Here is a 13,894-nt window from a genome sequence, read left to right as displayed (position 1 = left end):
GGTATCATGGTTGGATCGGGTTGCAAGCCGCAACGGTATCATGTGTGGATTGGGTTGCACACCGCAACATCATTATGTTGAGTACAATTCCCCATATCTATTCTTGTGTGCTCTGTTTCTCACTTTCTTAGGAAAGTTCATAACATCCTTTCAGTTGTTTCATTAGCCACGTGGGCTGAGTAGTTCTTTTCTAGAGTTCGCTTTTACTTATGTGTCATATTCTAGTTTGTAGCTTGTCGGCGCATTGATGGCATCATATGAGATTCTTGGTTAGTGTTTGAGGTGGCTTATTTCCTAAGCAACTTGTACTAGGTGAGACGAAATTATTGGACCTGGGATCAGTGCGATCAGATTTACATAAAGTATATTAAAAAGCAAATATCGTTATGCAGTTCAGGAGAAGAGACTCCATGATTTGTTGATTCGGCAGGTGGTTATGAGTTTCTACAAATCTCTTATGTTGTGGCAGTATTGTAGGAGTTGGAACCTGACTTATATGTGTCATGAGGTATGTTGTGTGCATCGGATTCATGGGATTTCGGCTATTGATACCAGATGATGCTATTATGGTCATGTGAATTATACGGTACATGGCATGAATTTAGTAAAGTTATGCAATCAGGTGTCGGTACATCGTGTAGTGATTGACACTGTGTTCGTATGTTGGAAATAGGCCTGGTAGAGAATTTCGGATGTTGGAATTTGGATCTAAGGCTTATTTGACTGAATAAAAGGGAGGAACTTCGGACTGGCTTAAGCTAATGTGCTCAATTGGGTTGTGGTAGCATGGATAGGTGCTCAAGGGGTTAAAACAATGATTTCAGCAAACTCTGAAGTAGTTCTTAGCACGTTCGAGGACGAACGTATATTTAAGTGGGAGAGAATGTATCGACCCGACCGGTCGTTTTGAGATCTAGCGCGTCATTCGGCGGGTTGAGGCCATGAGTAGCTTCACTTCGGGTATTATGACTTGTACGTGTGGTCGAAATTGAAATTCGGCTAATTCGGAGTTGATTTGGAGAGAAAATTCTAATTTCGAAAGCTTTAAGTTGAAAGAATTGACTAAGGTTTAACTTTTGAGTAAACGACCTCGGAATTGGGATTTGGAAGGTTCCAACAGGTTCGTATGATGATTTTTGACTTGGGCGTATGTCCGGATCGGGTTTTGGATGACCCGGAGCGTTTAGGCACATATTGTGGAAGTTGGCATTGTGGAAGAATTTCATAAATTTGGGTCGAGGTGCATTTCAATGTTATCAATGTCTGTTTGGGATTCCGAGTCTGGGAATAGCTCCGTATGGTGATTCTGGTATTGGGAGCGCGTTCAGAAGTGGATTTGGAGGTTCGTAGGTCATTTTGGAGTCATTTGGCGAAAGTTGGAAATTTGAAGGTTTTTGAGAAGTTTGACCGGGAGTGGACCTTTTGATATCGGGGTCGGATTCCGATTTTGGAAGTTGGAGTAGGTCCATAATGTCAAATGCGACTTGTGTGGGATATTTGAGGTCAATCGGACATGATTCAATAGGTTTCAATATCGATTGTAGAAGTTGAAGTTTCAAAGTTCATTAAGTTTAAATTGGAGGGTGATTCGTATTTTTAGCATTGTTTGATGTGATTTAAAGGCTCGACTAAGATTGTATGACGTTTTAGGACTTGTTGGTATATTTGGTTGGGGGTCCCAGGGGCCTCGGGACTTGTTAGAGTATATCTTTATGGATTTGTACATTTATTGACTAGTTTTGGAGCGATGGGTATCTGTTTGAGTTGGTGGAAAGGCTTTGGAGCCGGTTATGGAATTTTGGAGCAAAGTAAGTCTCTTTTCTAACCTTGTAAGAGGGAATTAGCCCCATAGGTGAATAAAATTATTATGTGCTTCTATTTGTGGGGGCTACGTATGCACGAGGTGACGAGAGTCCGTGCGTAGCTACTATTATGCTTATGTCCGGGTAGTCTAGGACCCAAATCATGTTATACTTGCGATGTTTGCACCTTACTTGTTAATTTAACTGCTTAAAACATATTGAAACTTGATAAAGAAATTGTAAATGGTTAAACTTCATTTTTTATCGTTAATGAGAATTGGTATTTCCTTGAATAATTGCCCCTTAATAAATCTTGAATTGGTTGTTTTAAATATATTTTCTCTTTTGTGGAGCGGGCCGAACGCTTCGGTACCAGATAGATGCTTCCATGGTTCGTGTTGTTCGATCCTCAGCAGTGCACAATTTATATTTATATGTTGGATCGGGCCGTACGACTTCGACGTGACTTGCACATGATTACTCTTTGGAACTAATAATAATTGACATTTGCTCTATTGGCTTGAGATATAAATTGTTAAATGATGAAAAAGGAATTTGGGAATTTCTATTAGTAAAAAAAAAAAAGGATTGTTGATTATTTCCGATTATTGAATTTTCAGCTATGTTATGTACTCCATGCTTAAATATAATATCGGCCTTTCCTTTTATTTGTTAGCCCATAGTAAGTGTCGGAGTTGACCCCTCGTCACTACGTCATAGCACCTTGGCGCAAATACTCAAACTCCGCGCGCCAAGCATCCCTAAGACTCTGGGGAGCATACTCCCTCAGGAACATATCTGAGAACTGAGTCCAGGTGAGTGATGCTGCCTCAGCCGGACTATCCAACTCGTATGCGTGCCACCACTGGTAGGCCACTCCTCTAAGCTGGAACGCAGTGAAAGAAACCTCACCATTCTTCGCAACACTCATAGTACAAAGGATACGGTGGCACTCCTCCAGAAAACCCTGGGCATCCTCTGACGCCAAGCCACTAAAAGTAGGTGGGTGGTACTTCTTGTACCTCTCGAGTCTGAGCTGCTCTGCCTCAGAAGCTGTTGCCCTAACCTCGGGCTAAACTGGAGCTACCGGCTGTATCGGTATGATCTCTGGATCCTGTTCTACATGAATCCGCTGCTCTAGGGTACCGACGACGGGATTCTGTGCTCCTCCTCTGCCTGAGGTATGGCAGGAGAAAGGGGTATCAATACTACCTGAGCCAAGGTGCTGAACATGCTTAGGAACTGGGCTAGAGTCTCTTGGAGAGCTGGTGTAGTAACAGGCATCTTAGGTGCCTGCCCTCCGACTGGAGCTATTGGTGGCTCCTCTGTGGTAGCTCGTGCGGGTGCTCTGGCTGCACCACGTGGGCGTCCTTGGCCTCTACCCCGACCTCAGCCTCTCGCGGCTCTAGCAGGGGCACGGGTGTCTGGTCATCTAATCCAGTTGTACGTATCCTCACCATCCGTGAGAGATTAGAAAGACATAAATTTAGAATCCGAAGTCAAAATCTCGCATGATAAGGAATCAAAGAAGTGAAGCTTTTCCTAACAGTTCCATAGCCTCCCGAAGATAAGTACAGACGTCTCCATACCGATCCGCGAGACTCTAATAAACCTGCTTGCGACTCATAACACCTATGAACCTAGTGTTCTGATACCAACTTATCACGACCCCATTATCCCCTCCGTAGGATGTCGTGATGGCACCTAGTCTCTAAAAATAGGTAAGCCTAACAATTTGCGGAATAACTGAATAATAAAACTGAAGCTCAAATCTAAACATGTTATATAATTCAAACTCCGATTCAAAATCAATACATCTCCCAAAACCCGGTAGAAATAAGTTACAAGCTTCTAAGAGCAAATACGAAGTGTCTCTATACATCAAAGTCTAAAGAAAAATAAGGAAAAACAACATAGTAAGGATAGAGGGAACTCCGAGGTCTGCGGGCGCTGGCAGATATACCTTGAAGTCTCCACGTACGGTCTAACTCACTGGTATCTGGTCTGGTGGGAAGAACCTGGATCTGCACAAAAGATGTGCACAGTGGAGTTTGAGTATGCCACAACGGTACCCAGCAAGTGCCAAGCCTAACCTCAGTAGAATAGTGATGAGGTCAGGTCAGGGCCCTACTAGTTTAAAAGAAAAGTAAGGCATAAGATATAATTATATTTTGAAATGGCTGAGAATTTAAACAATAAGAAGTTTCAGAAAATATCAGCACAATAAATAAAGGTACACAACAGGGGCACTTCTGAGGTACCGCTCGTAGTCCCAAATATAAAGATGCAGTACATGGGGATCTCTCGAGGAACTGCCTCGTAGTCCCAAAGTAAATATGCAGTACACGGGGATCTCCAGAGTAAACGCCTCGTAGTCCCAAAGTAAATATGCAGTACAAGGGGATCTCCCGAAAAACCGCCTCGCAGTCCCAAAGTAAATATGCAGTACAAGGGGATCCCCGAGGAACAACCTCGTAGTGCGAAAGTAAATATGTAGTACATGGGGATCTCCCGAGGTACCGCCTCGTAGTCCCAAAGTAAATATGCAGTACAGAGGGATCTCCCGATGAACCGCCTCGTAGTCTCAAAGTAAATATGCAGCAGGTAAATGAAAGGAAACGCGAATTTTCAGCAAAAATCTTACAGTTAAAGATTTAATTCAAATCAAGTAAAGTAGGTATTTCAACTAAGCATGTTGCACATATTTCAAGTAAGAGTTAAGGCACATAGACATGTGATACTAGGCTAAACATGATCGCTACATCTGCTAAGGCAACTCAGTTAATGTATTTTAAAAGAAGACAACTCAGTTAAGGAAATTCAAAAGATGACAAATCAACAAGAACCGAATTCTCCATATTCAGCCCATGGACGCACTCGTCACCTTACGTACACGACGCTCACATATCACAACTGGTTATAACAGTTCCAAAACCTAAGGAGATTTTCCCCACACAAGGTTAGACAAGTCACTTACCTCAAATGTCGCTCAATCAATCGGTAAGAATGCCTTTCTCTCGACTTTCCGACTCCGAATGGCCCAAATCTAGCCAAAAGCAATTACATAACATGAATACAACTACAAGAAACTAATTTAAGTAATACAACTACGACTTTAGCAAAGAATAAAAAATTTGGCCCAAAAAATCGACCCGGCCCACATCTCAAAATCGGGTAAAAGTCACAAAATATGAATACTCATTCGACCACAAGTTCACCCATACCAAAATTACCAAAATCCGATACCAAATCGCCATTAAATTCCTCAAATCAATTTTCCAAATCCCTAACCTCAAACTCTCAATTTTCACCTTAAATACACACTAACTAGGTGGGAAATCAATGGGGAAACAATATTATTGATCAAAAATAAACACAAGGGACTTACCTCAAGAAATCTCTAGAAAATGCTCTCAAAAATCGCCAAACCCGAGCTCAAATGTCCAACAAATGATAAAAATCCCGAGCCCTCGAATTAATACAATTTGCCCAGGCTTTTCGCACCTGCGGAAACGCTTCTGCAGCCCGTGATCCACTTCTGCGAAATCAACTCTTGGCACCCATTCTGCTTCTGTGGTACAAATCCCGCTTCTGCGAGTGCGCATTTGCGCAAACACATCCGCTTCTACGGACATGCCTTCCTACACTCGTCCGCTTCTGCGACCAATTTTCTGCAAAAGCGACTCCACTCCTACGGTCTTCACGTCGCATCTGCGACCAGTGGCCAAGTCCCCTAGCCCCGCATTTGCGCCCAATTGCTCGCTTCTGCGGGCTCGCACCTAGGGCTGTGCATTTGAATCGGGTATCCGAAATCCGAACCGAACCACTATATTTTGGATTTTTGGATTTCGAATTTCGGATATTTGGATTGGATACAGATTATGTTTTATAAAATTTTGGATATTCGAATTGGATTCAGATTGGTATAATTTAAATCCGATCCGATCTGAAATCCGAAATTATATGGACCTATATAAATACTACACTAAAATTTTAGGGTTAGGCTTATTCATTTTTTAGACAGCCCCTCACTTAGGTTATATCGAAATCTAATTCTCTCTCACATATTTCTCTGTCCAACTTCCGCCTCTCTTCAATCTACACTCTTCATTGAAGAGTCTGAACCGGAACTCCAAATCTATATCCTCTCAGATTGTGGTTTGTTTATTCCAAGAAGAAGCCGTTGAACTGTTTTAGGAGAAGAATGGTATTTTCATCGTATTCACTCAATTTTTTTGATTCTGGTTGAATGGTTCAACAACAAGGTATTTTCTCCTAACTTAATCAAAATGGTTCAGAAACAAGGTGTTTTCTTCTAACTTAAGTCCTAACGAACAATCTGGGTATGACTTTGTGAGTATGACTTAATTCAGCAGCTTTTAAAATGTCTTTGATGAATGGTGAGTATGGCTTAATTGAGTGACAATCCGATCTGACAATCCGAAATATTATCCGATCCAAAGTTTAAAATCCGATCCGATCCAATGTTAATTCGGTTCGGATTCATATTGCCTTTTCCAGAATCCGAAATCCGAAATATGCTAAATCCGATCCGGTCTGATCCGTGCACAACCCTACTCGGACCTACGGTCAATCTTGCGCAGGTGCGATTACACCAGAACCAGCCCATCACGAACCAACCCAGCACCAGAAAATCTTCTAAGTCCAAAAATGATCCGTTAACCATCCGCAACTCACCCGAGGCCCCCGGGACCTCAACCAAATATATCAGTTAGTCCTAAAACATCACACAAATTTAGTCGAGCCTTTAAATCACATCAAGCAACGCTAAAAACATGAATTACACGTCGATTCAAGCCTAATGTACTTCAAAGTTTCAAACTTCTACATCCGACGCCGAAACTTATCAAATCAAGTCTGATTGACCTCAAATTTGGCACACAAGTCATAATTGACATTATGGACCTATTCCAACTCACGGAATAAGAACCCGACCCCGATATCAAAAAGTCCACTCCCGGTTAAACTTCTCAAAAATCATCCTTTTTCCAACTTTCATCAATTACTAAAATGACCTACGAACCTCCAATTCAACATCCGAACACGCTCTTAAGACCAAAATCACTCTACGGAGCTATATGAACCATCAAAACTCTATTCCGGAGTCGTCTTCACATAGTTTGAACTATGGTCAATTCCTATGACTTAAACCTCCATTTTAGAGACTATGTGTCCCATTTCACTCCGAAACCAAAAAAAAATCTTCCTGGCAAGTCACAAAATCCAAAAATAAATTAGAGGGAACAGTAAATAGGGGTTCAAGGCTAATTTTCTTAAAACGACCGGTCGGGTCGTTACACGAGTAATATACAAAACTTGGATAATTTTTATAAATAAGTTTCAAATATTGTATAGGAAGGAAAAAATTTTAATTTTAAACATGATTCAATTATTATTTATGTTTATCTTAATTTATCATTGATCTTTATCTTAATTTATCACTTGATCATACCCTCCATCTCAAATTATCTGTCGTGATTTTAAAAATAGTTGTCTCAAATTATTTATCATTTTAAAAGCTCAAGACAAAATTAATTATATTTTTTAATTTTACTTTTAATAGTAATTATTCTTGAAGATATAGATAGCACATAAATAAAGTAATATTCAATGAAAAAAATTTATATTTTAAGGCATAAATAAGGGTAAAATAGTCCAAAACCCCTTCTATTTAATGTATATTTTTCTTAAGAGACGTGTAAAAAAGAAAACGACAAATAATTTAAGACCGAAAGAAGTAGTATAATTGTGAAAGGTCATGAAGGCTAATTTCTTCGTCATCATGCATGTAGGTCCTTTTCATACGGCAATTTCACATACAATAAGATCAACAATGAAGTAGTCTATCAAATGAATCTTGATAAATTCGAGTATAGCTACCAATATATTGAAAATTTTAATATCTTAAAAACCATGACATTGGCCTTATTTGCTAATATTTGAAATATGTAATGAAATTGTTGTAATTAATCTTTTAAGGGAATTAGTCATAGAATACGTGCTTTGCGCGTGTAACCCGTATCAATGAGTATAAACTTTTAAAATTATATAAATACTATACGTATAATTGACGCGCAATTGTTAAGTGTCATTTTGAAAGTATCTCTAGAACTTGATATTGAGTTAATGGTTATAATAATTGTAAATATTGAGATAATTTATATCTAATTATAGTGTTTTTAGAATGTGTATTTGTATTTTGATACATAATTTTTGTAGAATGCCAAAACCAAAATTATATAGCTTGAGTTTTATACCATTTTGTTGATATGAAGCCCTTCACTGTTTTAATATAGTTATCTTGTTCATCCTCTATCTAAAACTAAATAGAGCTGAAAGTGACGAAAATTTCATTTACTAATTTTTTTTTTCCTAAATCTAAAAACAGTATAAAGTGGTGAAACTTCCCTAATATAAATTGAAAATACTTGAAATTTAGTACTCGTAAATTTCATTGGAGTTGAAAATAAGGACTTCTAAAAGTAAAAGGAATTGAAAAATCAAAGTTCTAAAAAGTAGGAAAATAATTAAATAACTAATCCTAAATATTAGAGAATTAATTAAATAATTATTTCTAAATATTTGAGAAATAACTAAATGACTATTTTGTCCAATTTGAATTGTATTTTTAAAAGGTAAAAATGACGATCGACATTTCGCTAACGCCTTTGTGTTTTTAATATAGTACTAGTTTTTAGGTACGCGCAATGAGTACAATTTTTTTAGTATCACATAAATATTATATTGATAGTCGTGTTTGAGTTATAAAATAAAAAAATTATAAGTTAAATGATAAATATTGATTCTATTTAGTTAAATGAATAGCAATTTAACTATATGATAGTCGATTTTTCTCTATTTTTTAAATTTCTTTCAATGTTAATTCTTTTCTTAAGGGCGCAAATTTATGTAAACTATTTGTCAATTTGAAAGATGATTTACTTATATGGTGATTTGTAACAGAATTGGATTGAATTCTTTTGTTAATCAATTAATTCAAACACTTCGAATTCTTAATTTTAGCTCATTCCAACTTTTAAATGCTTAACTGTATCAAGAATGATGTATAATCACTTGCATTTCTATCATTAACTCCATATATATATACTTGATCAACATTTTATTTTTGGATCTTTGTGATTGAAGAACCATCAGTGTTATTGACTTTTCTCAATCTCTCTCTCTCTCTCTCTCTCTCTCTCTCTCTCTCTCTCTCTCTCTCTCTCTCTCTCTTATATTCTTAACTATTTATTTAGTTATTTTTTCTAATTACTTAGTGTAGTTTTCAAATATTATTCAAAAAATCGATAAAGAGAAGAAAATATTGATTGAGTAGGAAAGGAGTTCAAATTAATATGAATTTAGTTATAATTTATATACATAATGACATTAGTATTTTAAACTATGGATGAACTAAATATTTAAGACTTTAAATTATTCTACAATATATATTTTTTATTCTGACTTTTGTAATTTTTTTATTTTTACCTTTTCAATAAAAAAAATACAAGAACTCTATCTTCTTTTCAAAAAGGAAGTCATTTGGAGTTAAAGATTGCCCATGCAATCTAATTCTTTGGAAGGTAAAAGTTAAAATTGTTCTTTTAATTCTTGTGATGGAAAAAATGAAGTATTTTTTTAACAAGATTTCCTATGTTTGTTGTAGACTAAGCCTCTTTAAGTTATAAAAGTTTTTATTTTAATTGTATGCACGTTAATATGATTTGACGTATTATTAATAGGTAATTCAAGAGAATAGTGATTGATTGAATTATAAATACTTTATAAAATTTAAGTAAGGAAACATTAATATAAATTTAGTTAATTTTGAAATCTTAAATATTAGAAAAATAATTAAATAATTATTTCTAAATATGAGAAAAATTATTAAAATGACTATTTTGTTTAGTATGAAATTTATTTTAAAAAAATAAAAAAAATAAACTAGCATTCATATTTTTAATATAATATAGATAGACATACATAGGTAGGTTAATATCAATTTGAAACACATGAAATGTTCTATAAAATAAAGGATAAGAACATATTTCACATGCGGATACACAATTTCTTTTTCCCAATATGTCGGTCCCTACCAGTAGTTTTCTTGAAAATACAATTTTGTTTTCAGGAAAAAGGAGAGATTTTTTTGAGTGAACTCTATCTCTTATTCCCAGCTCGTAGCCATATTCCACCATGAAAATATACACAGCAACAGTTCACACAATTCACAATGCCTTGTAAACTAATACACTGTAAGCCATAAATATCTCTTCTGCCCACACATCAAAGAAAAAAATGGTGACATTATTATCTTCTTCATCTCTCTGCAATTCCCCTTCACTCATTATCCACACCTCAAGAACAATCAACCTATGCCTGCCCAATTCAATTCCACTCTCTTCCTCTGGTTATTTCAAGAGAAACAGAAAATCACTTGCAAGTCGTAAGCTTGGAATTGTGGCTGCTACTGAAGAAGAAAAAGACCCATCAGTTCCCACATGGGCTAAACCCGATTCAGATGAGCCACCCCCTTGGGCTAAAAATGAATCCCAGAAAGATTCTTCAACTTTTCAAGTTCCCTTTATTGTTTATTTGCTTGCTTCTGCTGTCACAGCAATTGCAGCGGTGAATTCTTTATCTTCAACTTTTTTTATAAAAAAAAATTGATCTTTTAATTCTTGATGGGTTTTGTTTATTGGGTTATGAGTGCAGATTGGTTCTGTTTTTGAGTACGTGAATCAGAAACCTGTATTTGGAGTTTTGGGCTCAGATAGTGTGTTTTATGCTCCTGTGCTTGGGTTCTTTGCTTTCACTGGAATTCCCACTTCTGTAAGTTTATATAAATACTTCTCTATCCATGTGTTCCTGCAATTTTTGTTAAGTTTCGGAACTATTTGCAAGTTCTGTCTTTAATACACTTGTATGTGCTTTACTGCCTGTTTTTCCACATTTTGAGATAATGGGTAATTAATTTTATATTTGAATTATAAGCAAACAACTTTTTTTAATAGGACTGAGGAACCAATGAAAATTTTTCTTAATGATCGGACTTTGTTATTAGTTACATTGTGGTTCAAAAATACAACTTCTCATAAATCAATAAAAGTGGATGTTTCTATGTTCATTTTAGCTGACTAGAATGTTATCCAGGCATACCTTTGGTTCAAATCTGTTGAAGTTGCTAACAAGGAGGCAGAGGAGCAAGACCGCAGGGATGGGTATATGTAACATCTTATATATGATTTTTAGGTGATATCTGCAGCATCTAAAATGCATTTTTCAGATGTCTTTGGGGGTTGTTGCCGAAAACATCATTATGTCAAATGGACATTTTCTTGAGTTGATCTTTCTAGGCGACACAAGTGTACAAAATCCTGTCTTCTAAATATTTGCCATTCCGAATTATCAATTTTGTATTAACTACTTGTCTAAAAGTCTTGGATCACCAGACGTTACAATTTCCATCTCTCATTTGGATAAATCAGTTTACCGGCTTGTGGTTAGACAAGCTACTGGCTGACCATTTGACTCGTCTTATGTAAGTTATCAACCTGTCTAGTGTTGCTTCTTAAGTATTAACTTATCGACCTTGGTAAACCTCTAACTTTCTATCTAGTCCATCACTAAACAGACTTAAGGAGCATGAGGCTTTCACTTCACAGAGTATTTACTTTAAGTTGAACTCTAATAAATAGAATTTTGAAAAAAATGTATAGTGCTTGCTCTCAAACTAATTGGTTCTTGGGAAGGGATGATACCCCACTTCCCGGTCTAGCTTCACTAACTGCCCGATCAAGTACCTATTGCTTCGCTGGTAGGCCTACTTAGATGGAAGTGAGCAGTATGAGCAGTTCGCCAACGTTTGTGCTTAAGTATGTGGGGAATATGCATAGTAGATTCCCATCAGATCAGTAAGTTTGGTTTGCATGAGGCAGCCATTCAAGCGGCTCCTTTGCTGCATGCCTTAATTGCAGGGGCAGGGATCGAAGGGGGCTCTGAATTTACTCTTTTCCCCACAGACTAAGCTACTATACGGTGCCCCAGGTGAGGATGCCATACTGGGAAAAGAATCCATCTACATCACTATACATTGCTTTTCTCTACATATTGAGCGAAGAGGCTAGTCGGTTAGAATGAATCTTATAATTTGGTTTGGATGAAGTCCCATCTAGAACAACACAAAGTGATGCTCTGGTTGCCTCTAATTGGAGCAAGAAACAATACACTTAATTTATTTGCATTTTGATTGTTGTCTGTATAGTTTGATGTCTCCTTCTTGGCATAAGTAAAGCATTCAGAAGAACACGTATGTGCTTATGTTGGTTCTTCTGGGTTTTAACGTATCAGCTTTGTTTTTTCCACGGTGCCACCTAAGTAACTATGAGTCTTGGTCTCAATATTCATCCTTTATGAACTGGGTTCCTACATGTTGCTTCCACACGTTACGAGTGTGCCTACAGCTAAAAGCCACACTCCACATCCATTAAATCATGGATTCTCCTCAGTCAATTGAGAATTATGCTAAGAAAGAGCCTCATGCAACTGTCCAAGAAGAGAAAACTTCAAAGAAACTAGAGCGAGCTCAGTGGCTTCGAACAGCAATTTTAGGAGCAAACGATGGATTGCTTTCCACTACGTCCTTGATGCTTGGTGTTGGTGCAGCTAAAGATCAAGATCAATGGTCTATGGTACTTTCTGGATTTGCTGGAGCTTTTGCAGGTGCCTGTAGCATGGCTGTTGGAGAGTTTGTCTCTGTATCAACTCAACGAGACATTGCAAAGTCCATTGCTGACAACTGTAGGTCAGAGAACGAGTTAAAAGGAGATGATGGTGGATACAAAACAAAGATTCAGATAGTTTGCAGCAGTCCAACTATTGAAGAAACCAAGCAAGGAGACGCCACCATGTCCTTTCACAATATATTAGCGACTTCAACACAAGGTGGAAAGCTGCTATATGAATCACCTGTGCAAATACAGTCCTATATTGCTTTAGCACCTGCAAAATCTCCTATGATAAAAGTTATGGAAATTGATGCAAAACGAACGATGATGGAGGAGTCAAAACAGCTGGAAAATGACAGGGTAGAGCCACTGCCTAATCCGTTCAAGGCTGCTGTTGCCTCATCCCTGGCTTTTCTGTTTGGAGCCTTTGTTCCTATGGTGCCAGCACTGGTGGTGGCTGAAAACAGAATCAGAATTGCTGTGATGGTGATTGTAGCATCTTTGGCTTTGTGTTTATTTGGTGGAATTGGGGCTTATCTTGGTGGTTCATCAGTGAAGATATCTGCTATGAGAGTTTTACTTGGAGGGTGGATTTCAATGGCTATCACATATGGTTTACTCAAGTCCTTTGATAAAGATACAAAGAATGAATTAGATTAATAAATCAAATTGCACGTTTATCATCTATTTATTACCTAAACCTTGCATCTGTTTTAGAGGAGAATCTAGGAGCTTGAATAGGTGGGTTCAGAATGATCTTTTATACAACTTAAACTTTTTCTAGATAGGGGTAAGGAGATAACATACCCCAGTTGTGGGATTTTATTGGGTTTATTGTTGTGCTCAACCAGCTCGAAGATACTCTTAATATGGTATGATATTGTCTGCTTTGGACTAAGCCTGTGAAAAATCTTTAAAGGAGAGAAGAATTCTGGAAGAATTGATTCAATTTTCTGTGTATTGAATGAAAAAACTCTCTGTACAGCTCGTGTATATAGGCAAAATAAAGGAATCTTCTAATAATTAATTATGACAGTTGTGCCTATACAATTTGCTGCCTTCTAACTATCAGATAAATACAAATATAAATAAAGAATTTACAGTGAATAAATCTGGAAATATTCTTCATGTGTCTTTTGGAAGGTCCAAGAAATAATATTGAGCCCAAGTGGTAAGCCCAAATGAATAAAGACCCAGTTGGACCAAAACATCTTCAGCCCAAAAACATAATAAGTCCTTGGCTCCTTTCAGATACAAACATACTAATCATATTCTAGTCAAAATAGATCGATAATATTTAGGTCACTCCTCCACCATCTCTAGCTGCTTCTTCTTGTGAAATTC

The 13,894-nt window shown here is 37.1% G+C and overlaps 2 protein-coding genes across 2 annotated transcripts; both read left to right on the top strand.

Annotated features, from left to right (window-relative positions):
* The first annotated feature begins 9,877 nt into the window (after positions 1–9,877).
* LOC104093548 (uncharacterized) lies at positions 9,878–11,405 on the top strand. Its single transcript, XM_009599305.4, has 3 exons — positions 9,878–10,451; positions 10,539–10,655; positions 10,977–11,405. The coding sequence occupies exons 1-3, from the start codon at positions 10,122–10,124 to the stop codon at positions 11,052–11,054; spliced, it is 525 nt and encodes a 174-aa protein (XP_009597600.1). The 5' UTR covers positions 9,878–10,121; the 3' UTR covers positions 11,055–11,405.
* Positions 11,406–12,181: 776 nt separating this feature from the next.
* On the top strand, positions 12,182–13,384 carry LOC104093549 (vacuolar iron transporter homolog 4-like). Its single transcript, XM_009599306.4, has one exon. The coding sequence runs from the start codon at positions 12,317–12,319 to the stop codon at positions 13,208–13,210; it is 894 nt and encodes a 297-aa protein (XP_009597601.1). The 5' UTR covers positions 12,182–12,316; the 3' UTR covers positions 13,211–13,384.
* Positions 13,385–13,894: the final 510 nt, after the last annotated feature.

Source organism: Nicotiana tomentosiformis, chromosome 2 (assembly GCF_000390325.3).
Source record: "Nicotiana tomentosiformis chromosome 2, ASM39032v3, whole genome shotgun sequence".
NCBI classification, from domain to species: Eukaryota; Viridiplantae; Streptophyta; class Magnoliopsida; order Solanales; family Solanaceae; genus Nicotiana; species Nicotiana tomentosiformis.
The sequence above is the reverse complement of the archived record's forward strand: the minus strand, read 5'-3'. Positions and strand labels throughout refer to the sequence as shown.